Source organism: Rhineura floridana, chromosome 7 (assembly GCF_030035675.1).
Source record: "Rhineura floridana isolate rRhiFlo1 chromosome 7, rRhiFlo1.hap2, whole genome shotgun sequence".
Classification (NCBI taxonomy): domain Eukaryota; kingdom Metazoa; phylum Chordata; class Lepidosauria; order Squamata; family Rhineuridae; genus Rhineura; species Rhineura floridana.
The window spans coordinates 146,451,693-146,478,859 of NC_084486.1; the positions used below are offsets into that span (position 1 = coordinate 146,451,693).

General features: G+C 45.7%; 1 protein-coding gene, 1 non-coding gene and 1 pseudogene across 3 annotated transcripts in view; 2 read left to right on the forward strand and 1 right to left on the reverse strand.

Moving 5' to 3' along the window:
* Positions 1–703: 703 nt before the first annotated feature.
* RNPEPL1 (arginyl aminopeptidase like 1) overlaps positions 704–27,167 on the forward strand; it is a 47,319-nt gene continuing 20,855 nt past the window's right edge. Inside the window, exons 1-5 of one of the 2 annotated variants that reach the window (XM_061637500.1) lie at positions 704–848; positions 2,054–2,168; positions 21,485–21,625; positions 24,296–24,447; positions 25,097–25,213. In XM_061637500.1, the coding sequence (XP_061493484.1) occupies positions 24,308–24,447; positions 25,097–25,213 (257 nt within the window). In that variant the 5' untranslated portion in view covers positions 704–848; positions 2,054–2,168; positions 21,485–21,625; positions 24,296–24,307. The other variant, XM_061637499.1, reaches the window with a different exon arrangement.
* On the reverse strand, positions 9,488–9,606 carry LOC133389917 (5S ribosomal RNA). The gene has a single exon (XR_009764224.1). It is a non-coding gene; the product is annotated as a 5S ribosomal RNA (ribosomal RNA).
* On the forward strand, positions 11,213–11,331 carry LOC133389785 (5S ribosomal RNA; annotated as a pseudogene).

The following is a 27,167-nucleotide window of genomic DNA, read 5'->3' on the forward strand; positions in this document are numbered from 1 at the left end:
GAGCGGTCCGGACTGGTGGAGTCCCTGGTGGTGCCTAGAGACAGGCAGTAGCCACGCGCAGGTAGGAACCTGACAGGGAGAGCCAGGGAAGGACGCATCACAGAGCCCTCTAAAGGTGGCGGCCCCCCCGGAATCCACTATTGTAAAAAAAAACCCATTTAAACCTAAGAGGCATCACTTCCAAGAGGCAGGGTAGAGCATACAGGGGAACTGGGCAGGTGCCTTCTGGTTTGGGATGGAATGATCTGTCATTCTTCTAGTTTTTAATTTGGTTCTCCATATTTCTGCAGCAATTTACTATTTTTTTTAAAAAAAATCCTCACGAAAATTCTCCAGCATTTTTGTGTGAATTTCTCCTAATAAACACCATTTTGTAGGCGGTTTTGACTAATGTATACATTTTTGCAAACAACTTCTCAGTATATAATGCAATGTTTTGTATGCTATTTTCACCCATGTGTCCAATTTTAGGCACACTTTCCCCTAACACACACATTTTTGTTAACGTTGCTCGGTTGGGCGAGCGGCATTGGAAAATGCAAATTTCGAAGGACGGCCGTGTATCGGTTCTCATATTGTTCCGCAAAGTGCGCATCTGATGAATTCAGCTTTAAAGGCGAACTGAATCGAATTTCTCGCCCACGCCTACTTCAGGTGCAAGTCCGATTCTGCCCCCTCCGAATCCTCCCCCGCTCCTCTGGACCCCTTCTCAAAGCGAGGCTTCATTCCCAGCCGCTCCGCGGAGGGGAAGCCCCTGAGCTCCCCTGGCGGCCGGTATTGGCCGCCTTCTCGCTCTGGGCCGCCGTCTGCTTGTCTCTGGCGCCGCCCGGCGGCTGCCGACTCCGCAGGTAGGCAGGGAGGGGGGCAGGCCCCGGCGCTGGGTTGGGCTGGGCCGAGCCTCTTTCTGGCGCTGCTGAGCGGCCTCCTCGAGCCGCCTCCGTGAATCATTCGCTGCCGCGCAGGGGCCTCCTTCGCCCGCCCATGGATTTCACATAGCCTCTCTGCCCCCCCCCGGCCTAGTCCGCCCGCCCGCCGGCGCTCCTCTCCCCCTCCCTCCTTCCCTTCCTCAGTCCATGGCGGCCCCCGAGACCCCGCCGGACGTGGCTTCGGCCTCCAGCTCGTCGCTCTTCCGCCTCCGCCACCTCCGCCTGGGGCTGGACCTGCGGCCTGAGGCCCGGGCCTTGGCTGGCTGCTTGGTGCTGGAGCTCTGCGCCCGGCAGGTCAGCGACGGCGGCAGTGGTAGCAGTAGCAGCCCTCGCCGCCACCACGACCCCGACCCCCGCCGGCGCCGCACCCTGGTGCTCGACACCCACCCGGCCTTGCGGGTCGCCTCGGTCGACTTCCGAGCTTCCCCGGCCGGCGAGGGACGCTGCGGCTTCGTCTTCCCCTCAGCCGCCGCCGCTTCCTCCTCATCTTCGTCCTCCTCTGGGGGCAGCGACGGGGCGAACTCCGAGTGTCACGGCCGAGGCGGCGGCGGGGATGGCGCCCCGAGGTGCTCTGCTTGGGGGTCCGTCTCTTTCTCCGCCGCCGCCGAGCTGTCAAGGCCGGAGAGGAGCGAGCCGCCTCCGCCGCGCTGCCCCTCCCCCCACCGCCCCCCAGGCCTGACAGGCTGCCCCTCCCCCACACCCCTCTCGGACCCCCACCCCCACTGCCCCCTCAGCCCCCCTAGCGCACTTTCGGCCTTAGGGCCCCTGGGCTCCGCCCCGCCCGCGGACTCCGAGCTGGCAGCGGCCCCCTACCCCCTGGCAGACCCCCCTGTCCATTGCCCCTCAGCGGCTGCCCACCCCTGCCATCACAGCTGCCCCCCTTCCGCCCTCCCCGGCTGCCCTTTCACCCCCTTGCCTGGCTCTGGCTCTCAGGATGGGGCCCCCTTGTTGGAGCCCAGGGGTGCCCCCATGTGTGTGGCCACTCCCCGCTCTCCCTGCATGGGCCCAGCCAGCCCCTTCAACCACTTGGTCTGTTCCTTTCCTGAGTTTCCACTTGCTCCTCCGCCCATCCCCACCTTCCCTGACCCCGCTCCACCGTCTCTGGCCCCTTGCCCGCTTTTCTTCAGAGTGGACCCCTTCACGGATTACGGCTCGGCCCTCACCATCTCCTTACCTTCGTCCCTGGAGCCTCACCAACCTTTTCAGGTCATCATCCGTTACACCACTGTTGATGCGCCGGCGGTAAGTATCCATTTGGTGGACATTCTCCTGGGCAATCTGAAGATTGTAATTGGGGTGAAGGGTGTTCATGGTGGTATTTGGGAGAGGGGGATAAGTCGCTAGGAAGCAACAATCATGAAGGCCATGCAAAGCCTAGAGCTGATTGTACAAAGTAGAAGTTTAGCCGGAACATGTACCACAGATTAGGAAAAGTGCCACCAGGTTCAAGAGGATGCCAGCATGGTTAATGTGCTGAGTCAAGGAAGGTACAAAAGGCAAGAAGGCCTTCTTTAAGAGAAGGGAATACAAAAGAACAACAAATTCTGGTAAAAGAAGTACAAACTGATAATAAGGACTGAAAGAAAGTAATTTGAGGAATACTTTGTTAAAGAAGATTAGATGGGCAATTAAAAATGCTTTATATACATCACATGCAGGAAATTTGCCAGAAAGGTGGCTAGACTGTTAGATGCGGAGTTAAGATGTGCTAAGGAGGGATAGGCTGATTGTATTGGTCCAGTTTTTTTTAATTCTGACATTCTTTACTGTAAAAAATGTAGGGCAGATACCTGAAGTGCTTTTTTCAGGGAGGGAGTCTGAAGAACTAGCGGTGACACAAGTAGAAGTTCTGGCATCTGGTTGGCCACTGTGTGAACAGGGTGCTGGACTAGATGGGCCACTGGCTGTTCTTATGTTTTTGCATTCTTAATGTACTAACAGATTAAAAATGAATAAATCCCTGGTTCTGGATGGCATGTTTGATGGTTCTTGAAGAAATACGAAATTGCTGATCTTCTAACGAAAAATACATAACTTGATCTCCATACCCTAGAGCAGCCTTTCCCAACCAGTGTGCCTCCAGATGTTGTTGGACCACAACTCCCATCAGCCTCAGCGGCATTGCCAGTGGTCAGGAAAGATGGGAATTGTGGTCCAACAACATCTGGAGGCACACTGGTTGGGAAAGGCTGGTCTAGAGGTCTGGGAAAAGGTCAATGCGATCTCGTTTTTTAAAAGGGAACCCAGACATCTGGAGGATAGATAGGGTGACCATTAATTTCAGACCAGTTAGCTTACTATCTGTTTTGGGAGAATTGATAAAAGAAACATTTATCAAGCTTATGAAATAGCAAGTCTTGCTGGAGAAGAACCAGTGCGGCATCAGAAAAAAGTGGGTCCTGCCTCACTAACTTTTGGAGTTTTTTGGGAAAGCCAATAAGCAAGCAGATAGGGGTGATCTATGCAGGGACTTTTCAAAATCTTTTGATAAAGTAAGTCCCTTGGCAAAGGCACCTGGGGGAAGGGAAGGGTGAGAGTATTGAGGTGGTCAAGGTTGTGGATGGCAGCAAATTATTCAGTGTGATGAAAACCAAAATAGATTGTGAAGAGCTCTAAAACAACCATTTTCCAAACTGGGTAACTGGGCAGTAAGATAGCAGATGCAGTTCTGTGTAAGTAGACATTGAGGCAAAAAAAATTAAATGAATCCTAACTTATATAGACAGAGTAACTAATTAGCTAGTAGTAACTAATGAGGAAAGTGACCTAGGGGCCGTGATGGAGAGCTCCATGAAAATGTCAGCCCAGTGTATGACAGCTGTGAAATCACCTTCCCTGAACAGTTTGCTTTGCTTTATGGTCTTTTGGAGGCAGGTGAAGACCTTTTTGTTCACCTAGGTCTTATAAATAACTTACATTTTACAGTCTGGTCCTCTCAGTTTGAAAGTGTATTTAAGCTTTTTAAATAGTTTGTTATATTTTTGGCCCGCTTGCATTGGCTGCCTGTATGTTTCCGAGCTCGATTCAAAGTGCTGGTTTTGACCTATAAAGCCTTACATGGCTTGGGACCACAATACCTGATGGAACGCCTCTCCCGATACGAACCCACCCGTACACCACGTTCAAGATCAAAGGCCCTCCTCCGGGTGCCTACTCGGAGGGAAGCTGGGAGTCTGGGAACAAGGGAGAGGGCCTTCTCAGTGGTGACCCCCAAATTATGGAATGATCTTTATGACGAGGTGCGCCTGGCACCAACACTGTTATCTTTTCAGTGTCAGGTCAAGACTTTCCTCTTCTCCCAGGCATTTTAGCATGTGTTTTAAGTTCTTTTAAATTTTTAAATTGTGTTTTAAATTGTTTTTAAAAGATGTGTTTTTAAATTTGTACATTTGTTTTAATGTTTTTAGTTACTGTAAACCACCCAGAGAGCTTCGGCTATGGGGCGGTATATAATTACAATCAATCAATCAATCAATAATATTTCTGTTCTTCTTGGGTTATTAAAGCTTGCTGAGTGGGTTTGACTGAGTGGATCCAGGGTGTGGTCAACTCATTGTTGTGGGAGGAAGTGGTTCCAGCCACCCTGAAAGAGGCGGTGATTCGACTGCTCCTGAAGAAGCCCACCCTGGACCCATTGGTTTGCGACAACTACCATCCATTTGCAAATTCCCCCTTCTTAGGGAAGGTGATTGAGAGGGTTGTGGTGCAGCAATTGCAAGTACTCTTGGATGAAAGAGATTGTCTTGACCCATTCCAATCTGGGTTCAGGCCTGGTTATGGGACTGAATTCGCCTTGGTTGCCCTGATGGATGACCTTTATTGGGAGAAGGACAGGGGGAGTGCAACCCTGTTATTCTTACTTGATCTCTCGATGGGGTGCCTCAGGGTACCATCGTGTCCCCCATGCTGTTTAATATCTATATGAAGCCTTTGGGAGCAGTCATCAGTAGATTTGGGGCAAGGTGTCAGCAGTACACTGATGATACCCAGCTCTGTTTCTCTGTAACATCTGAATCACGAGCAGCCTGCAAGCCTAGACCGCTGCCTGGACTCAGTGGTGGGCTGGTTGAGGGCCAATAAACTGAGTCTGAATCCTAGCAAGATGGAGATGCTGTGGGTTGATGGTTCCCGAGTTCAGATAATTGGTCAGTTGCCTGCTTTGGATGGAGTCATACTTCCTCTGAAAGAGCAAGTCCCTAGTCTGGGGATGCTCCTGAATTCATCTTTGTCGTTGGAGGCCCAGGTGACCTCTGTGGCTAGGAGTGCCTTTTACCAGTTTCGGCTGGTAAGAGAACTGTGTCCATTTATGGACAGGAATAACCTGCCCACTGTTGTCCATGCACTGGTAACCTCCAGATTGGATTACTGTAATATGCTGTATGTGGGGCTGTTCTTGAGGTTGTTCCGGAAGTTGCAGCTGGTGCAAAATGCGGCAGCGAGACTGCTTACTGGAGCAGGCTATCACCAACATGTCACTCCGCTACTGAAAGAATTGCACTCGCTGCCTATTAGCTACCGGGCTAAGTTCAAGGTTCTAGTTTTGGTGTATAAAGCCCTGTACAGCTTGGGCCCAGGATACCTGAAAGACCATCTTATCCCTTATGTACCCAGTTGATCACTGCACTCTGCAGTTGAAGGCCTCCTGCAGATACCATCTTATCAAGAGGTCCGTTCTGCATACCACAGGAAACAGACCTTTAGTAGTGGCACCTACCCTTTGGAATTCCCTCCTCTTAAATATTAGACAGGCATTATTATCTCTGTTATCTTTCCAGCACCTACTGAACACCTTCCTCTTTCAACAAGCCTTTTAAGTAGAGACATTATCCCATTCTGCATCTGTGTTGGAATTGCTTTTTAATATATTTTAAAACCCTTTTTTAATGTTTTTAAAGCTTTTTAAAAATGTTTTTAAAGATGTTTTGTTTTAATATGTTTTTAATGGTGGTTGTGTTTTAATATATTTTAAAGTCTGTTTTCATGATTGTCCTGACCAGAGCGAGACTCACAAGACGGAGACAAGGATGGAATCAATATCTGTTTTATTAACGTAACATCAAAGGCAATATGTTTCATAGGCACACTATGCTAGCTCACTGCAATCCCTAACTAGGCTACCTAAGTAAACTCTGCAACGTGTGAAGGAAGTTGAGTCAGCATCTTGGTCAGGGGGGAGCAGGTTTAAGTAGGAAAGGTCTTCGTCGGTAATCTCTGACTCCTTCGAAGAACCTCCCTCTGACTGAAGCACTTCTCCCGGCATCGGGTTCGGGGCAAAAGGGGGCGTGCCTCCGCTGGCTCATCTGGCAATACAGCCTCGATAGGTGCCAACTCGGCTTCAGGAGGTGGGGAATCACTTGACGTGCCAAGGGGGGAGCTCGGAGGGGGTAGAGTTGGCGCCAGGGCTGTGGAGTCGGTATGTCAAACCTTCGATTCCGACTCCTCTATTTTTCTACTGTCCTACTCCGACTACTTCATAAATGGCAAATGTATATTAATTTTCTACTGTCTGACTCTGACTCTGACTGCTTCATAAATGGCAAATGTATATTAATGTATTAATATTAAAATATTAATTTTATTTTGAAGGAGTCAGTACATTTCTACTGACTCCGACTCCACCCAAAATTGCTTCCGACTCCACGACTCCGACTCCACAGCCCTGGTTGGTGCGTGCGCCAAGACATCCCCCAACAGCTCTATGGGGGCGTCTGGAAGCTGAGCGCAGTCTTCTTCGGTGGGAGAACTGTCCGTGGGAACTGGCACAGTGTCAAACACTCCCCCTCCCGCCTTGTCCTCGAAGTCTCAACACCCTCTGATTCTTCCCCTTGCCCTAGCAGCCGGCACTGACGCTCATCCAGCCCACCTTCTTGATCCTCCTGAGGGAGCTGGGGCTCAACAATGATGTTTTAAAGTGTTTTTAGTGCTTTTGTTTACCGTCCTGGGCTCCTGCTGGGAGAAAAGGCGGGATATACATGAAATAAATAAATAAATAATAACAGAGATGCAAGGATGACAGATTCATTCATGGAGGAACCGTCTGATGAACCAGAAATTTTAGACTGTTGAGGTGAAAGCTGCTCTTAAAACACTTTGAAGAAACAAATCACCAGGAACAGATGGCATATCAATAGAGCTGCTACAAGTTACTGAGACTGAATCTGTCCAAATGTTGACAAAAAATTGTCAAGAAATAAGGAAAACTAAACAATGACCCACAGACTGGAAGCGTTCAATATACATCCCAATTCCAAAGAAAGGGGACCCCAGGGAATGCAGTAATTATCGAACTGTTGCCTTAATATCCCATGCAAGTAAAGTAATGCTCAAGATTCTACAACAAAAGCTCTTACCATATATGGAGTGAGACATGCCAGATGTCCAAGCTGGATTCAGAAAGGGAAGAGGCACCAGAGATTATATCGCAAGCATACGTTGGATAATGGAACGGACCAAGGAATTTCAGAAGGAAATCACCCTTTTGCTTTTTAGATTATAGCAAAGCCTTTGATTGTGTAGATCATGAAAAACTATGGAATGCTTTAAAAGAAATGGGGGTGCCACAGCATCCAATTGTCCTGATGAGCAACCTATACTCTGGACAAGAAGCTACTGTTAAGAACAGAATATGGAGAAACCGATTGGTTCCCCATTGGAAAGGGTGTGAGATGGGCTGTATTTTTTCACCCTATTTGTTTAATCTATACACAGAACGTATCATACGGAAAGCAGGATTGGACCAAGATGAAGGAGATGTGAAAATTGGAGGGAGAAATATCACTAATTGAAGATATGCAGACGATACCATACTACTAGCAGAAACCAGTAATAATTTGAAATAAATGCTGATGAAAGTTAAAGAGGAAAGCACAAAAGCAGGACTACAGCTGAATGTCAAGAAGACTAAAGTACTGTAATGACAACAGAAGATTTATGTAACTTTCAAGTCGACAACAAGGACATTGAACTTCTTGTCAAGGATTATCAATACCTTAGCACAGTCATTAACCAAAATGGAGGCAATAGTCAAGAAATCAGAAGAAGGCTAGGACTGGGGAGGGCAGCTATGAGAGAACTAGAAAAGGTCCTCAAATGCAAAGATGTATCACTGAACACCAAAGTCAGGATCATTCTGACCATGGTATTCCCAATCTCTATGTATGGATGTGAAAGTTGGACAGTAAAAGAAGTGGTAAGAGAAAAATCAACTCATTTGAAATGTGGTGCTGGAGGAGAGCTTTGTGCATACCATGGACTGCGAAAAAGACAAATAATTGCGTGTTAGAACAAATTAAACCAGAACTATCACTAGAAGCTAAAATGATGAAACTGAGGTTATCATACTTTGGACACATCATGAGAAGACCTGATTCACTAGAAAAGACAGTAATGCTGGGAAAAACAGAAGGGAGTTGAAAAAGAGGAAGGCCAAAGAAGAGATGGATTGATTCCATAAAGGAAGCCACAGACCTGAACGTATAAGATCTGAACAGGGTGGTTCATGACAGATGCTCTTGGAGGTCGCTGATTCATAGGGTCGCCATAAGTCATAATCGACTTGAAGGCACATAACAAAAACATGTTTCATTTTTGTGTGTGTTTTTTTTGCTTTGTGAGCCACCCAGAGAGCTCCTGTTATGGAGAAGCTATGTAAACATCAGTAAATGGATAAAAGTTCATTCTTTGTTACAAATCTTTAGGACAGGGATCGAAAATAAGCTCCCAGTTTTGTAACACCTCTATACAAATCTATGGAGTGGCAACACTTGGAATACTATGTAGAGTTCTGGACATCACGTCTTAGAAAGGACATTGGAGAGCTGAAAGGGAGCAGAAAAAGGCAACCAAAATGACCAGGGAGTGGAATCAGGGAGTATTTTCTCTTTTAGGAAAGGTTACACAGTTTGGTGTGTTATAATTTAAAAAAAGGCAGTGACAGGCAGAAATATTGTTAAAACTGGAAGTCAGCGCCACAAGATGTGGTGATGGCTTCTACTTTAGATAGACTTATCATCCATAAATTTGTTTTAATTCCCTTTTAAAGCTATCAGTGACTGTTAGTCATGATGGCTATATGCAGTGTCCAGGTTCAGAGGCTGCTGTTGAACTCATGTCCCGTTTGTGGAGACACCATATGCATCTGGCTGGCCACTGGGAAACGATACTGGACTAGATGGGCTGCTGGACGTTGGTCAGATCCTGCAAGATTCTCTTTATGTTCTAACTGGCCTGCTTTATTCTACAGACTTCATGCTACAGCATACTGGTTTCAGAGCAGGGATTGTTTATTAATTACATTTATGTCACACTGTTTTTCCTTGGTAAAGCTCAGAGCCATGTACATAGTGTGCCCAGGGACTCTCCCATCCATGCATCAACCACACCCAGATCTGCTTAGTCTCAACAAAATTATTGCATTGTGCCATTGTGTCCCTTCATAATAGGCCCCAGACATGAAATTTGTTGTTATATGCCTTCATGTTGATTACGACTTATGGTGACCCTACGAATCGGGTTTTCATGGTAAGAGGTGTTCAGAGGTGGTTTACCATTGCCTTCTTCTGAGTCTACGGCACCCGGTATTCCCAGGTGGTCTCCCATCCAAGTGCTAACCAGGCCTGACCCTGCTTAGCTTCTGAGATCAGACGAGATCGGGCGTGTTCAGGGTAGTATGGCTGTAGGCCAGGCATGAAATAGGCTCTGTTTATTTCCTTTTCTACAGCCTGCAGGCCTGGGGCAGATTATAATCGGACAGTGACACATCCTGATAATAAGCAGACTGATAGTTGCTGAGTGGAGACTTGAACCTGGGCCAACCTGATCCTGATTGTGTGCCTTTCCTAGAGACTGTGGGGGTTCCTTGGAAGTTTGTTCGGAATTTCTCGAAGGGGAGTTGTTGATGTGCGTCCTGGAAAGACACCTTGCCTACCATTAAGCAATCGTCTTCTGCTAATGGACAGCCTCAAGCATGTTCCAGATCAGGGATGGGTACACTGTGACCAGGTATATAATTGGATTATGACTCCCATCATCACTGACGCTTGGCTATGCTGGCTGGGACTGATGGGAGATGGAGTCCAATAGCATTTGGAGAGCCACACAGATTCCCCAACTTACTTCTGGAAAATACCCTCCATTCACATGAGAGTATGCAAAGATCCATTAGTACTGGCTGGCCCCTTGTGCAAGCTTGGAATGTGCTCTGGAATGTATCCCAGAATCCTTTGCTACATGCAGAGATTTCATGGCAGGCAACTTTATATGGAAAGAGTTATCTGAGGCCTAGGCTCCAAAACTATCACATTAGCTGCTGTGTCACATTGGTCCACAACAGATGTAATGGGGCTGCTCCCAACAACCAATAAATGATAACTTCAAGTGCTTCCTCCCCCTTGCCGCTTCCCACATCCTCTTGTGTACGCTGCTAGCTGTATGGGAGGTTTCTGGTTTCTAAACCACAGTTTCCTGTGATGACTGAACTGAGAAACTGGTTTATGGGCTCCCTCCAAATCAGGATATGAAATCAGGACCAGAGAGCCCTTAATCCACAGTTTCCCAGTTAGGATATAATGGGAAACTGCTTTAAGAAACTTGGAGCTATCTGTCTTGTCTGTAGATAGGCATGTGAGCCAGGTGGTGGTGGGGGGGGAACCACCTGAACTTGTTTCTCCTTCACTCTTCAGCAAGCAATGATTTGTTGGAGTGATCCTGCTAAGTGTGAACTGGACTGCTGCTCTTGTTCTGCTATGGAACAGTTCACTCTATGACACCTGCCAACACTGCCTTATCTTCTCCAGTGAACACGGCACTTGTAATGAACTTGCCATTTTATTTTATTTTTATGAGATGTCACAGTTCCACACTGTTGACCACTCTGCCTTGAGTAAAGGCAACTGGGAACAGGTTACTATAATTCTATAATGCTAATTAAATCGATGTTACATAGCTTGTTTTGGAGATTGTAAAGGAATACTTGTAATCAAATAGGCCTTCCTCTGATGAAGTGTTTTTACATCTTGAAACAAATTGGGACCTAGTGGATAGTTTTGTAATAAAAAAAAAACCTTCTCACATCACTTTTTAATTTTGTTTGGGGTAAATGAGTTCGGGGAATGTAACAGATTGTCTCTCCAAATACTGTTTCTGGAAACCTAAAAAAAATAAAAGTTGATGGCTTTAGGTAGATGTCAGCCAAAACGGAGGCAGCAAAGAAAGCCTACTTCTCTGCCTCCGTTGCATCCTCAAATAGCTGTTCAGCTAAGCTTTTTCATATTGTTAGGGGTCTGTTTGCCTAGAGCCATACCACCCTGAACATGCCCGATCTTGTCTGATCTTGGAAGCTAAGCAGGGTCAGGCCTGGTTAGTACTTGGATGGGAGACCGCCTGGGAATATTGGGTGCCTTAAGCTTAGAGAAAGGCGATGGTAAACCACCTCTGAATGTCTCCTACCTTGAAAACCTTTGAATATATGTAAAAGGGTCACCATAAGTCATAATCGACTTGAAGGCATATAACAACCACAAGGGGTCTGTTGTCATCAACTCTAGGAAATGGAGTTTTAGACCCTTCAGAGGCCCACTGTGAATTGTTTGCAAGGCACTTTGCATGTAAAGCTGCTTGCCTCCATAGCAATCTTGATGCCCCATCCACATCTACTGTAGTCCCCCATGAGGTGTCCAGTGCAACATCTGCTGCAAATTCTTGGGATTGGTTTCAGTTGATGTGGCCTGATAAACATGGACAAGGTGCTTGTGATGATGTGGCCAGCAATGTGTCCTCTTGACCCTTGCCCTTCTTGGCTTATTAAAGCTTGCGAGGAGGGTTGACCGAGCAGATCCAGGATTCGGTCAATGCTTCTTTGTGGGAGGGAGTGGCCCCAGCCACACTGAAAGAGGCCTTGAAAAAGCCCACCCTGGACCCATTGGTGTGTGAGAGCTACTGCCTGGTTGCAAATATTTTTAGGGAAGGTGATTGAGAGGGTTGTGGCTCAGCAGTTGCAGGTACTCTTGGATGAAACAAATTATCTTGACCCATTCCAGTCTGGGTTCAGGCCTGGTTATGGGACTGAATCAGCCTTGGTCGCCTTGATGGATGACCTTTATCGGGAGAAGGACAAGGGGAGTGCGATCCTGCTACTCTTACTTGATTTCAGCGGCTTTTGATACCATTGACCATGGTATCCTTCCGGACCAACTGGGTGAGATGGTTCCAATCCTACCTCCAGGGTCATTTTCAGAGAATAGCATTGGGTTATGTCTTTTGGCCCCCTGGCCTTTGTGCTGTGGGGTGCCGCAGCATACCATCTTGTCCCCCATGCTGTTTAACATCTATATGAAGCCCTTGAGAGTGGTCATCAGGAGATTTGGGGCGAGTTGTCAGCAGTACACTGATGATACCCAGCTCTATTTCTCTGTAACACCTGAATTGTGAGGCTATGCAAGCTCTTGACCTGGTGGTGGTCTGGCTGAGGGCCAGTAAACTGAGTCTGAATCCTAGCAAGACGGAAGCACTGTGGGTTGGTAGTTCCCAAGTTTGGATAATTGGTCAGTTGCCTGCTTTGGATGGGGTTGTACTCCCTTTGAAAGAGCAGGTCCATAGTCCTGGATTCATCTTTGTTGCTAGAGGCCCAGGTGACCTCTGTGTATGGGAATGTCTTTTTACCAGCTTCGGCTGGTAAGACAGCTGCGGTTGTTTCTAGACTGGGATAGCCTGCCCACTGTTGTCCATGCACTTGTAACCTCCAGATTGGATTTCTGTAATGTACTCTATGTGGGGCTGTTCTTGAGGTTGTTCTGGAAGCTGCAGCTGGTGCAAAATGCAGCGGTGCAACTGCTCACTGGAGCAGGATATTGCCAAGATGTCTCCCCTGACTGAAAGAATTGCACTGGCTGTCCTTGATTGATTGATTGATTGCATTTGTATACTGCCCCATAGCCAAAGCTCTCTAGGCGGTTTACAACAATTAAATACATTAAAAAGAAATATACAAATTTAAAAACATGTTTTTAAAAAGCAATTTAAAAACATATGCTAAAATTATTATTATTATTATTATTATTATTATTATTATTATTATTATTATTATTATTATTATCTTTATTTTTATCCCGCTCTTTTTCCAAGGACTGGAACTCAAGGCGGCTTCCAAATATAAAAATACATATAACAAACATACAAAAAATCTACATTAGAATACAATTAAACTATGCACAATAATAAAACCATTTAAATATACAGTTGGAGTAATTCAAACTCAATTTAAGATGGTATAGATAAAACAGTAAAACAATACAACACCCTCTTCAAACCCCATCCTTAGGAACCAACAGTTCCAAAAGCCTTTCGGAATAAAAAAGTTTTCACCTGCTGACGGAAGGACTGCAGGGAGGGAGCCATTCTTGCCTCCCTAGGAAGGGAATTCCAAAGCCTAGGGGCAGCCACCGAAAATGCCCTATCTCACGTCCCCACCAATCATGCTTGTGAGGGTGTTGGGATTGAAAGAAGAGCCTCCTGTGGATCTCAAAGCCAGGGCAGGTTCATATAGGGAGATACGGTCTGACAGATACCCTGAACCCAAGCTGTATAGGGCTTTATAGGTCATAACCAGCACTGCTTGGGAGAAGAGGAAAGTCTTGACCTGGCACCGAAAAGATAACAGTGTTGGTGCCAGGCACACCTCATCAACAAGATCATTTCATAATTTGGGGGCTACCACTGAGAAGGTCCTCTCCCTTTTTGCCAGACTCCCAGCTTCCCTCCGAGTAGGCACCCAGAGGAGGGCCTTGGATGTTGAGCGTAGTGTACGGGTGGGTTCGTGTCGAGAGAGGCATTCCATCAGGTATTGTGGTCCCAAGCCATGTAAGGCTATGGTTAAAACCAGCACCTTGGATCGAGCTCAGAAACATACAGGCAGCCAATGCAAGCGGGCTAGAATCCGTTTTATATGTTCGAACCATCTGGTTCCTGTTACCAATCTGGCCGCTGCATTTGCACAAGCTGCAGTTTCCAAACCGTCTACAAAGGCAGCCCCATGTAGAGTGCATTGCAGTAATCTAACTTGGAGGTTACCAGAGCATGGACAACTGAAGCCAGGTTATCCCTGTCCAGATAGGGGCATAGCTGGGCCACCAACTGAAGATGGTAGAAGGCACTCTGTGCCACCGAGGCTACCTGATCCTCAAGTGACAGAGATGGTTCTAGGACAGCCTTTCCCAACTAGTGGGCCAGCAGATGTTGTTGGACCACAATTCCCATCTTTTCTGACCATTGGCAATGTTGGCTGAGGTTGATGGGAGTTGTGGTCCAACAACATCTGGTGGCCCACTAGTTGGGAAAGGCTGTTCTAGGAGAAACCCCCAAGCTACGAACCTGCTCCTTCAGGGGGAATGCAACCCCATCCAGGACAAGTTGGACATCCACCATCTGGTCAGAAGAACCACCCACTAGCAGCATCTCAGTCTTGTCTGGATTGAGCCTCAGTTTATTAGCCCTCATCCAGTCTATTGTTGCAGCCAGGCACTGGTTCAGCAAATTGACAACCTCACCTGAAGTAGATGAAAAGGAGAAATAGAGCTGTGTGTCATCTGCATACTGATGGCAACGCACTCCAAAGCTCTGGATGACCGCAGCCAACGGTTTCATGTAGATGTTGAACACCATGGGGGACAGAGAGGCATTAATAATTTCCCTGGCCCAGCCGGCTCTTCCATCCCTGCTAGCTTTTATTAGCCAAGAAGGGCAAGGATCCAGCACAGAAGTGGTTGCACTAACATTTGCTACTGGGCCAAGTTCAAGATTCTGGTTTTGGTGTATAAAGCCCTATACAACTTGGGACCAGGATACCTGTAAGACCGTCTTATCCCTTATATACCCAGTTGATCACTGTGCTCTGCGGGTGAGGGCCTCCTGCGGATACCATCTTGTCAGGATGTCCATTCTTCACAACACAGGAAGCAGACTTTTAGTGTAGTGGCACCTGCCCTTTGGAATTCCCTCCCCTTAATTATTAGACAGGCGCTATCTCTGTTATCTTTTTGGCACCTACTGAAAACCTTCCTCTTTCAACAAGCCTTTGAAGTAGAGACTTTATCCCAGTATTGGAATTGCTTTTTAATATATTTTAAAACCTTTTTTTAAAAGAAGCTTTTCTTAAAAGATATTTTTAAAGGTGTTTTATTTTAGTATCTTTTGAAGTGTGTTTTTAAGATGTTTTAGAGCTGGGCTCCTTCTGGGAGGAAAGGCGGGATATAATTTAATAAATAAATAAAGGAAGAACAATGGACAATTAATTCTGGAACTTATCACCACGATGAGATGGTAGCCATTTGTGTAGTCTGACCAGACAATATGATGCAAAACATTGTCAAATGCTGGTTAGCAATAGGTGATAAGAATAGAGCTTCCATGTTCAGGGGCAGGGACAAAAAAAAAGTTGACAATGACAGTCTTGTTCTTGTGAGCTTCCTAGGAACATGTGACAAAATTTTATTGTGGTTTGCTTGACAATTTGTACGTATAACAGAAGTTGTTCTAATAAAAGCCCTATTCAGCCACTCACCCTCATGCGCTTCCAGTTGTGTGTGTGTGTGTGGGGAAAGTGGAGCTGCCCTTGCTCTGTCACATCTCCATCGCCCAGCCTGATGCCTTCTGCATTTTGAAGGGGGAAGTTCTGAAGTGCGGAGCCTGCTGTACACATGATTAAAAACCTTGCAGAATCATGGTTCTTAGTCACGGCAGGCGGAGCTGACACGCCTAGAACAGGCTCCTTGCTTCATACCTACTCCAGTGCTTGGACAAAGGAGAGCGGGACCCGCTATGTCCTGAGTTTGGCACAAGGTGGCTCAATAGTGTTTTGCAAACAAACAAAAGCCCATACCTGTCTCTCCCCCCAACCCAATTACCCCTGATTTCCAGATGGTTTATGGATGAACAGAACCTACAGAACCTTTGTTTTGGGATATGCTGTAATATGTATCTCCATGACTTTACCTTTTAGATCCTCAAGAATTCTTTCTAATCAAACCATTGTTTTTGTGCAATGCCCTTTTAACCCACGATGATCTCACTTGCCAATGAGGAGTTGGTGTGGTAGTTTTGGGCTACCACAAGTCATACAACCACACCTCTGGGAGTGTAAAGTCTGTGAGATGCCCCTAGCTTTTCTGCCACCCAGTGCTTTGTTTTGGCAGAGGTGTCACCCCCCCATCCCATTAATTAGCAATACATGAAAACATGAATTAAGAACTGGGGGCATGCCCTTGACATTAAGCTGTGGACCAACCCATTCATACACTGATACAACCAGGAGACAGTTATCTTTGAATCCCAGTAGCATCTGTGTCCAGGCCAGTGCTTCATTTGGGTGCAAGACACTGTCAAGCACACAGAGGTGTGCCCACACCAATAATCGCTAATGTATATGAAAATGAATAAGGAGCTGCGATTGTTCACCTAATAATAAGGTTAGAAATCCAACCCTGATGCAGCCAGGAAACTATCACTTTTGAGTCACCCTTGCTCAGTTATTGACGGCAATCCAGACACAATCAAGTATGCAGCCCTATGTCCCTATGTCAATATTAACTAGTATTTGAAGGAATGAATAAGGAACTAAGAGAAGCACATTTGACAGTGTCTTCCACCAAAATGAACTGGTGTTCTGGAGACGGTGGTGGCTAGATGCCTTGTAAGCGACAGTTCTCCTGGCTGTGTCAGTATATGATTTGGGGCGGCCCAAAGTTAATTGTCAGGTGCACAACCCCAGTTTCTTACTAATTTCTGTGTGCATTGGCAATTACTAGTGAGGCCTATTGCTCTTGACGGTGTTGGGCCGGCTGCAGTATTAGCACATCTTGAAGGCGACAGTCTCCTGGATGTGTCACTGCACAATGTGGGGTGGCCTAAAGCCTGTTGTGGCATATGCCGCTTCAGCTTCTTATTTGCATATTTATGTGCAAAGGTTTGCATAGAGGAAGCATGGTCGACAGTGGCTTTTGCAAAAAGAAAGACTTGAGCTGGAAATGCTGCTAGGGCAACTTGAAGGCCACAGTCTCCAGGCTGTGTTAGTGTATGATTTGGGGAGGCCCAAAGCATATTGTGGGGTGCACACTTCCCTTTTCGTGTTCATTTCTGCATGGGCTGGCAATTATTTGTGTGGGTCCAGCAGCCTTGACAGTGTCTTGTGCAAAAATGGCACAAGCTGGGCACGATGCTCTGATGTTTCATAGAGGACTCTCTCTTGGAAATGTGGGTGTGTGCTTTGTGATGCCCCAAAGCTTATTGTGGGGTGCACACTCCTGGTTCCTTGTTAATTTCTACGTATCTTGGCCATTGACATGAGGGCAATTCCCTTCGCAGTGCCTTGTGCCAAAGGAAAGCACTGGGCAGGGCACAATTCGAATGTGTCTTAAAAGGAACAACCTCCTGATTGGGTGCATGTGTCGCTTTGGATGGCCCACAGTTTTTTTGAGGGATGTAAAGCTGTAATTCCTTATTCATTTTTGCATACTCTGGTGATTGGTGGCATGGGGGCAGTACTTTTCATAACGTTTTGCACCACAATAAAGCACTGGGTCATATAGAGTGCTGGGGATACTCTCTAGGCTTGTTCCCCCTCCCTCTCTCTGGGCTGACAAGAGTCTTTTGCCTTTAGCCACCATGCTTTTTGTGCTGCTATTGATTAGCTCCTTCCCATGTGTGTGAAACCATCTGTTGGACAACATAGTATCTACTTAGATTTTCTCCAACCTTATTTTGAGTCCTTGGGGCCTTTTCCTTCTCTCCTCACAACAACCCTGTGGTGTAGGAGGGGCTGAGAAAATAGGGCTTGTATAGCTTTAGAAGGTGGTATCTATACATGGTAGATATTTCTTTTTTCTTTTTGTGATAATCATCGGAGAGGAAAGTTTGTTGTTGCTGTTTTTCCTTTAAAAAAATAAAATTTGAGTGCCCAGCTGTGTAACTTGGAGCTGAACGTCTTATCTTTATTGTCGTCTGCTTTTCTTGACAATAGAACAAGACATGCTTGTCCACCAGGTTATAAAAAGAGGCAGTGAAAAGACCTTTTCTCTGTTGCATCTTGGACGGCTGCCCGTGGTCAAGACAGCTGGAGACCTCTGTGCCATTTCGTTAGAAATGTTGGCACAGCTCTGGATTATTTTTTTTCTATGTCTCTGCTCTCCTTCTTGCTCTTCTTCCAGAGGCGTGAGGCACCCATTTAAATGAGTGCTGCTTCTTGTGCTGCTTGAGGTCTACGCCCACCCCCACCCCACGGACCAATTGAAAACTGCCGATGGCCTTGGCGGACCACCAAATTATTTTTCTGCCTGTTGTAGCAATTGTAATGTGCTGTGCTAGGTGCAGTATGATTTTTAATTGTATTCCTTCTTTTATTTCTTAGATTGTATTTTATTGTATTACATTTGGCATTGCATAGAGTTCAGACTATAGTAAAAGTACTGTGCAATTAAAAAAAATGAAAGAAGCAATAAAAATACAGTTAAAAATCACTATGACTGTTTCATGCAGACATGCCGTGGACCACCTGAATGAGGCACGTGGACTGCTGGTGGTCCACAGACCACATTTTGGGAACCCCTGGCGTAAAGGATGGATCCTTATGAAGGCTTAGATAGTCTTTGCTGTTAAATTCCAAGCACATGCCACTCTGGTTTGGAGTCTCATGTTCAGGGTTGAAAATCAATACATAAATTGGGCCGTATCCATCTGAGCTACTCAGAGTAGACCATTGAAATTAAAAAAACTAAATTGGTTATGTCTGTCAACTTCAGTGAATCAGCTCTGAGTAGGACTAGCATTGAATGCAATATGAGCCAAATGACGGGCATGCTTGAATTCCGCAATATAGCCCCACATTCCGAGCTCATGTTTTGAGTTTAGAGTGTTCAAACTAGAAATAGAGAGAGGGTGAAGAGAGGGGATTAGCCAACTGGCTGCTGATGTCACAACTCTCCAGACTTGTAGCTGAGATACAGGGCCAAGGTGGAGAGGATTGGTCTGGTGCAGGGATGTCTGTGTATAGAGCCTGGGATGATTCCTGGGTTATTCCCCCCCCCAACAGAAGGATTAATAATTGAATCAGGAAAAGAATGTATGTTTGGCCATGCAAGAATTCATTTTATGCCTAGTAAATGTTGTGGCTGCCAAAAGGATTGTATTGGTGCTGGAAGCCAAGTCATAGCAGGCCTTCCAATACTGCACTGCTGCTGATCTGTGGTGCCCTGATGAGTGAGGAAACTCTTAACTATTCCCCTGGATTTCTGATTAGGTGCAGGAGCGTAGTAAAGTTCTCCTCGCCATTTGGTAGGATGGTACAGATAAGCTACATGCACTCCGTGAAAAGTTGCCACAGCTTGCCGACCTGGTATTCTCCCGATGTTTTGAGCTATAATCCCCGTCAACCCCAGCCAGCACAGCCATCTGCTTTACATACAGAAGGTCCCAAGTTCAGATCTCTGGCAACATCTGAGCTAGGTGGACCCGTGGTCTGGCTCAGCTATGTTCCTGATGGGAGTTGCAGTCTAAAATATCTGGAAGGCACCAGGTTGGCAGAAGCTGAGTTATCACACGGTAAATAGTTGTCTGGATCCACCTGCTGTGAGCTAGGCTTGCTATGTATGTTCCAACGTGCCTTTTAAGTTGAGACCTTATCCCAGTCTGCTTCTGTGTTGGAATTGCTTTTTAATATGTTTTTAAACCTTTCTTTTTAAAGAAAAACAATATGTTTTTTAACCTTTTTTAAAGATGTCTTCAAAGCTTTTAAAAAAATGTTTTTAAAGTTGTTTTGTTATAATGTATTTTAAAGCCAGTGTGGTGTAGTGGTTAAGGTGCTGGACTACGACCTGGGAGACCAGGGTTCGAATCCCCACACAGTTATGAAGCTCACTGGGTGACCTTGGGCCAGTCACTGCCTCTCAGCTTCAGAGGAGGGCAATGGTAAACCACCTCTGAATACCGCTTACCATGACAACCCTGTTCATAGGGTCGTCCATAAATCGGGATCGACCTGAAGGCAGTCCATTTTTAAAGTCTGTTTTTATGATGTTTTAACGTGTTTGTAGTGCTTTTGTTTGCCACCCTGGGCTCCTGCTGCGAGGAAGGTCGGGATATAAATCAAATAATAAATAAATAAATGTAGAAAGCAGGCATATAAACATGTCCTGTTTGTGCCGCACCTGTTTTTGCCGTTTTTTACCTCTGTTTCGCAAGGCGTTTGAATGTGTTGCAATGCTAGCTGCAGATCTGTTCAGTGCAGTTGATTCCAGTTTATTTGTTAAGGTCAGAGGGACAACAACTCTCCACCCCAAGGTTTATCTGCAGTTAAGCAGAGAAGGGTTTCTTTCCTACCGTTCAAGCATAGAGAGAGAGGAGGGACTGCTCCAATCTATGAAGTCAGAGCAAGATGCATGGCACCGGGAAGAAAGTAAAATGAAAAGCCTTCATTCCAAGAGCAGAAATCATGAATGAAGTGAGAAACCCCCTGGGCCAGAGAGGGGCAAAATGGAAGGGGACTGGAAGCGGCTGGCCAGCCAGCCTTTGACTTGTTGGTGCCCACTGAATATAAAGTTTCCTCGCTTCCTGATAAAATTCCTGAAGTGGCAAAGAAAATAATTAAAACAACAATATCTGTTAAAAAACATAATCCTGATACCAACTTAGGCTGCCCTCCAGTACACACTTACCTGGGAGCAAGTCCCATTAAACCCAATGGAGCTTACTTCTGAGTAGACATGTATTGGAATGCAGCCTTAGCCATCTATTAGCACTATTTTAAATACCTTTACTGAATAAAGAATCATGCTCTAGCTTGCTGGCAAAAAGTGTAGAAGGATGGTGGTTGGTCTATTTCCTCAGGGCAGTGAGTTCCATAGAGCAAAGCCTCAGTTGGTGATCTGATGTGGTGATGAGGGAGGACCCTCCTTGTTAAGTCATAGTGGTACAGACTAGCTAAGTGCTCTCCGCTCTCTCAACTTCATAGTAAATAACAATTAGACTCTATTCCCCAAAGCAGCTTGCAGCATTCATAAATGACAGTAGGCAGAGGTGTGTGATGTGTCTTTGCCTGCCTGTCTCTTCTGGGTCTCTCTTATACAGGGCAGTTACTCCTCCACTGATGCTGGGTGTGTCGGTGGTGATAATGGAGGAAGAGGGGACAGTTCAGCTTACCCAGGAACTAATGATATTATTATTATTATTATTATTATTATTATTATTATTAATCATCCTGTTCTTCCTCTCAAAGGGAGTCCTGGGCAGTAAATAACAAGTAATAAAACACTGAAAACATCTTATGAACATCTTAAAAACAAAACGTCTTAAAAAAAAAATCCAAGACAGATGCAGACATGTGATGATGTCTTTGCCTGCTTGTCTGCCTCCCTCTCCTCTTGTTCATGAGCGATGTGTTTAATTTAATAAATTGAATCTCAGCTTACTCTTTTAAAGAATATGTTTGTCACCCTCTGCCCCCTTGCTGCCTTTGCTTTTTATTTCTATCTTTTCCCCTCCCCTCCATCATTCTTTCCTTCTTGTTGTTTCATCAGATCTGGTGGCTGGATCCAGAGCTGACCTACGGCCACTCCAAGCCATTTGTCTTCACCCAAGGCCATTCGGTGTGCAACCGCTCCTTCTTCCCCTGCTTCGACACGCCCGCTGTGAAATGTACTTACTCTGCCATTGTCAAGGTAGGGAACCAGTAATATACTGCTGTTGTCTTGTGGCATAGTCGAGAAGAAACGGTCATTCAGATCGTCTTGTGTGAAATGGTGGGGTCTACCTGAACAGAGCTGCTTGGAAAGAAGTTGGTGCCTTCTCTAACACCATATTCATAATTCCAGGATGAATGGTGCAAGAGGAGGAATTTGGCTAACTTCCTCATTGGCTACTGGGTCTATTGCCAGAAGACCACGTGCAGGAAAGCAGGCAGGCTCCAACCACCCAATGAAACTCTGGTTCTTGTTCTTAAGGGGGTGGACTCTGAAATAAGCATCAGTTCAGGCATTCAGATGTCACTGCCCTTTATACCTCTTGACCCAGGACAAGAGGCTTTTCGCTGTTTCTTCTGCCAGGGTAAGGCTGGGCTGACTTCAGTCTTGTGTGGATTTGATTTTTAGAAAAACACACACTAGAATCCCTGTGGTCCACCAATGCATTTTACATTTTAAAAAAGCAAGAGAGCATACCGAGGATCTTTTAACAACCAAGGCATAACTAATCTGTGTCACATGCTTGCGAGTATGAACTCTTGCTTAAGAATGCAAGTGCCTGACAATCCAGTTTGCCTAATTCAGCATCCTTTTTAAAATAGCAGTGCTGGTGGTCCATGAGCAACTGGCTACTGGCCTGTTACTGGATCACCATCCCCCTTCTGCTCACCCCATGCTAGGGCAGGGGCCTGTTGCTCTTGCTGGGAATGCTCGCACTCTAGAATCTCCTTCCTGGAGAGATCTGCCTTGCTGCCTGGCAGTGGTAGGGGCTGCTTTTGGCAGATTCCTGCTGAAATTTCAGGTGCCAAAGTGCTGGCAGTGGTAGGGGCTGGGGCTTTAGTGCCTTCTACTGCTCTTCCGGCCCACCAGTGACTAGCAAAGCCAGAATAAATTATTATTATTATTATAGATTTATTTGTACCCTGCCTTTTGGCCGGAAGACCCTCCAGGCGGCTTACAAGTACATCAGTATAAGCAATACAATTCAAAATCAAGTCACATCATTAAAAAAGCAACAACAATAACTATCAGAAAATGTACAATGTACAATGTATACAATACAGTAAGTAGATATAAAATAAGGTCATTCCCACATCATATCATAACAGTTATCAGAAAATAAAAACAAGACAAAACAAAGCAGTAAGAACAAAGAATCTTCCATGGTCGTCTTCTCCAAGGCAACCCCAAGACGATTCCAAGTGCAAAGCTAAGTGCTCACTTAGCGTTACACTTTGCGCAATGCCAAGCCGTGCGCTGAGGCGCTGCCTCAGGCAGCCCTTCTCCTTCATATACCTGGAGCAGAGAAAAAACAGGATGGCAGAGTTGTAGAGGAAGCAGCCACAGCTGCAGCAGCACACACAGTCCTTCCAAGCACAGAGTCCTTCCACACACACCATGCAACTCAGGAGATGCTGTGGACACTTGCTCAGTTTTATATAGAACGCAGGACTGAGGTTTTCCTTTGGAAAGAATTTGGACTGCCAGGGGACAGAGTTTTATTATTTTTTTAGTGCCCACAGTACACCTTGGGTTCCTAGAGAAGAGCTCTTAGCCGCTTTGCTCCTTAGTGGCCTTTTTTTCTAAGTCATGGTTTGGCTTAGTGTGTTGTCCAAAACCAGACTTGTGGTTAAGCTCTCTCTTCACTAACCATGAACTTTACCCAAGGTTTCTTCTTGGCTTCAGCTTGTGGTTAGTGAGGGGAGAGCATCACCTTGAGGCATAGGAGCATAGGAAGCGGTCTTACACTGCATTAGACCTTTGACCCATCTCGCTCAGTATTGTCAACACTGACTGGCAGCAGCTCTCCAGAGTCTGAGATGGGGAATCTTTCCCAGTCCTGCCTGGTAGAATGTAAATGTACTGCCTTCAAGTCGATTCCGACTTATGGCAACCCTATGAATAGGGTTTTCACGAGGCTGAGAGGCAGTGACTGGCCCAAGGTCACCCAGTGAGCTTCATGGCTATGTGGGGATTCGAACACTAGTTTCCCAGGCTGTAGTCCAACACCTTAACCACTATACCACACTGGCTCTCTGCCCTGCCTGGAGATGCCAACGATTGAACCTGGGATCTGTTGCATGCAAAGTGGATGCCCTGCCACTGAGTTATGGCCCACCTGCAACTGAACTGCAGCCCTCCCCGGGTTTGGGCCACATCCTAAGCCAAGCCTTGGCTTAGTTTGGCATGGCGGAGGAACAAAAAGGACCAGGGAGGAGCAAAGCGGCCATTTAATGTAACATTGTTATCTTTCCGGCACCAGGTTAAAACTTTCCTCTTTTCTAAGGCATTTTAATCTAACTTTAATTTTAATTTAGTTTTTAAAACTTGCTGTAACTGATTTTAGATCTTTCATTCTTTTATATGTGTCCTTGTCGTATTATATTATGGGTTCTTATTGTGTATATTTGTATTTTTTGCTGTACACCGCCCAGAGAGCTATGCTAGTGGGGCGGTATAAAAATCTAACAAATAAATAAATAAAAAATCTAACAAATAAATAAATAAAAAATCTAACAAATAAATAAATAAAAAATCTAACAAATAAATAAATGTGCAGGCCAGGCCATTGCGTGTTGTGTGCACGAGCTGTTAGTCTCTCCGGCCTGTAGAGCAGTGCTGACAGCACTTTGGCTGTTTGTTTCCCAGGCTCCTGCAGGTATGCAAGTGTTGATGAGTGCTACCCAAAGTACCTACGAGGAGGAAGAAGGCACCTACCAGTTCTACATGGAATATCCAATTCCTGCTTATCTGGTGGCACTGGTAGCAGGGGATCTTGTACCAGCAGACATTGGTCCCAGGTAAGCTACTTTTGTCTGATTGAGCTGTGTTCATGAGAGGAGCTGGTTCAGCAGCCTTGTAAATAAGCTCAGAAGTTACTAGCCTGCAATTTGGTGGAGGAGGAACAGCGACACATCCTTTGTCTGCTGCATTTCCATGCTAGTTGTGGAGGAATATATTGTCCTTTGTCTGGTTTCTAGCACAGAATCAAAGTGGGCTGATAGAGGAGCGCTGGAGCAACCCATGACTCCTCTACCAGCCCGCTTGCTTGCCCTGTATGGAATTTTTGGTTGCCTGTGTCAGCTAGGCTAATGCACAAATACAAGGCTGTGCTTGTATTTAAGCAAAGCAGAGATTAAGCAAAATGGGTAAGAAAAACTTATTCCTGCTGGCATTTGGTGCTGTGCACTTGTAGATAGGACCTGCACAGCTTGAGCACTGCTGACTGGTTGCACTGCAAGACATCTCTCACGCAGCGTTGCATCTATATATTCTGGAAAGTATGTGTGACTCTTGCTTAATCATCATTTATCAGGAACTTTACTTAGAGCTTGAATTTCTCTTGAATGTACAAAGTTTCACAACAGGGATCCATAATTACTGGTGAATAATGTTAATGGTGGAAGCAGCATGAAGTTAATTGGTTGACTGTTGCTTTCTTTGTAACAGGAGCAAAGTGTGGGCAGAACCATGCCTGCTGTCAACAGCTATCAGCAAACTCTCGGGTAGGGTTGAACGCTGGCTCAGTGCTGCAGAGAACCTCTATGGCCCCTATATATGGGGAAGGTAAGTTACGTGCATTCACAGAGCATGCATTTGGAAGAAGTGTGGAAAATCTAAGGGCAGCAATTAGGGAGTTTCAAGGGGCTGTTTGGTACCCTGTTGCCCATACATCTTGGGTACCAAGAATGATGTTACCTAGCTTAGGCATCTCTTTTGGTGTCTTCATCCATAGGGGTTTTATTCTGAATTTAAGGATACTTCTGCCAAATTGTGTGTGGAGATACACTGTTTTCCTCCACAGAAAACTTGGAGTAGTGTACAGTCTTACTTATTCTGACATTGAGTCCAAAGGGATTAAGAGCTCAGAGCTAATAGATGAAATGCTCGACTTTCATAGAATCATAGAATCATATTATAGTAGTGTTGGAAGAAGCCTATAAGGCCATCATGTCCAAACCCCTGCTCAATGCAGGAATTCAACTTAAAGCATACCTGACGGGTGGCTGTCCAGCTGCCTCTTGAATGCCTCCAGTGTTGGAGAGTATTGGTTCCTTTGTTGTATCGCTCTAACAGTTAGGAAGTTTTTACTGATGTTCAGCTGAAATCTGGCTTCCTGTAACTTGAGCCCATTATTCCGTGTCCTGCACTCTGGGACGACCAAGAAGAGGTCCTGGCCCTCGTCCGTGTAGCAACCTTTCAAGTACTGGAAGAGTGCTATCATATCTCCCCTCAGTCTTCTCTTCTCCAGGCTAAACATGCCCAGTTCTTTCGGTCTCTCCTCACGGGTTTGTTTCCAGTCCCCTGATCATCCTTGTTGCCCTTCTCTGAACATGTTCTTCCCCCCAGTTTGAGAAGGAACCATTGATAAGGACTGTTTGAGTACGATTCTGTAGCCAACTGTGGAACCTCCCAATAGTTGTTCTATCCAGCCCACATTTAGCTAGCTTGCTAATCAGAATAGCATGGGGCACTTTGTCAAAAGCTTTGCTGAAGTCAAGATATATTATGTCCACAGCGTTCCCACAGTGTACCAGGGAGGTTACCGGATCAAAAAACGAGATAAGATCAGTCTGGCAGGATTTGTTCCTGACAAATCCAGGTTGGCTTCTAGTAATAACGGCTTTGCTTTCAAGGTGCTTTTAAATAGTGGTTTTCATAACAAGCCTCTCTCAATGTAAAGGCAAGTGATTGATTGATTGAGTGTATTTATATGTAACCTTTCTACAGCGTGTTGTGCCCAGAGTGGCTCACAACGAACATTCAAAATATCAAAATACAAAGCGCTGGGGGTGCGGAGAGAAGCAAGTTTACAAAAGCCAACAATAAATTCAAATAAGACAAAGATCAACAGTTTTTGTTGATGTAGAATAAATCATATTAAAAACTGGAAGCTAAATTGGATCACCATGGCAGTCAAGCAGCTCAGCCAACACACATGCATCCGCTCCAGCTACAAATGCAGATTGCAGAGTCCATCACATTTCAAAGGCCCTGGTGCAGTCTGGAGTCATGGGAATCCTGCCAATTCAGAAGATCCCAAGGAAGGACTGCAAGTGGCCAGTTGACGCAGGCCAGCATTCAGTAAATTCTAATCTGCACTTTCTTAAACAATACGTGAGCCAAAACACAGCCATCCTTCACAATTTGCACGTGTCCGAAATTTACAGTGAAGCTCTCTGGTCAAGTAATGTGTACAAAAATGCTTGTTTGGGAACTAGGTCCCAGCAGGGTCCCTTGTCTCCAGCATCCTACGAGCTAAACAGCATGAAAGAGGAGCCTGTTAACCACTGAGAGGAGTCCCACCCTATGAGTGTTAATTCCAAGCAAGCCTTTATTAGTTCCTGCTTCAAAAAGTCAAGACAAGTTATGGAGAGGGAGAATCCTTCACAACCTCATATTTAAAATATGTCCCACCTGTCCTTTAAAACTGATGGCGAACCTCCAGCCTCTGGGCCAGTTGTGGTCCCCCATCAAGTCCAATTTGGTCCAAGTGAATGTAGGGGGGGAAATACTCTGA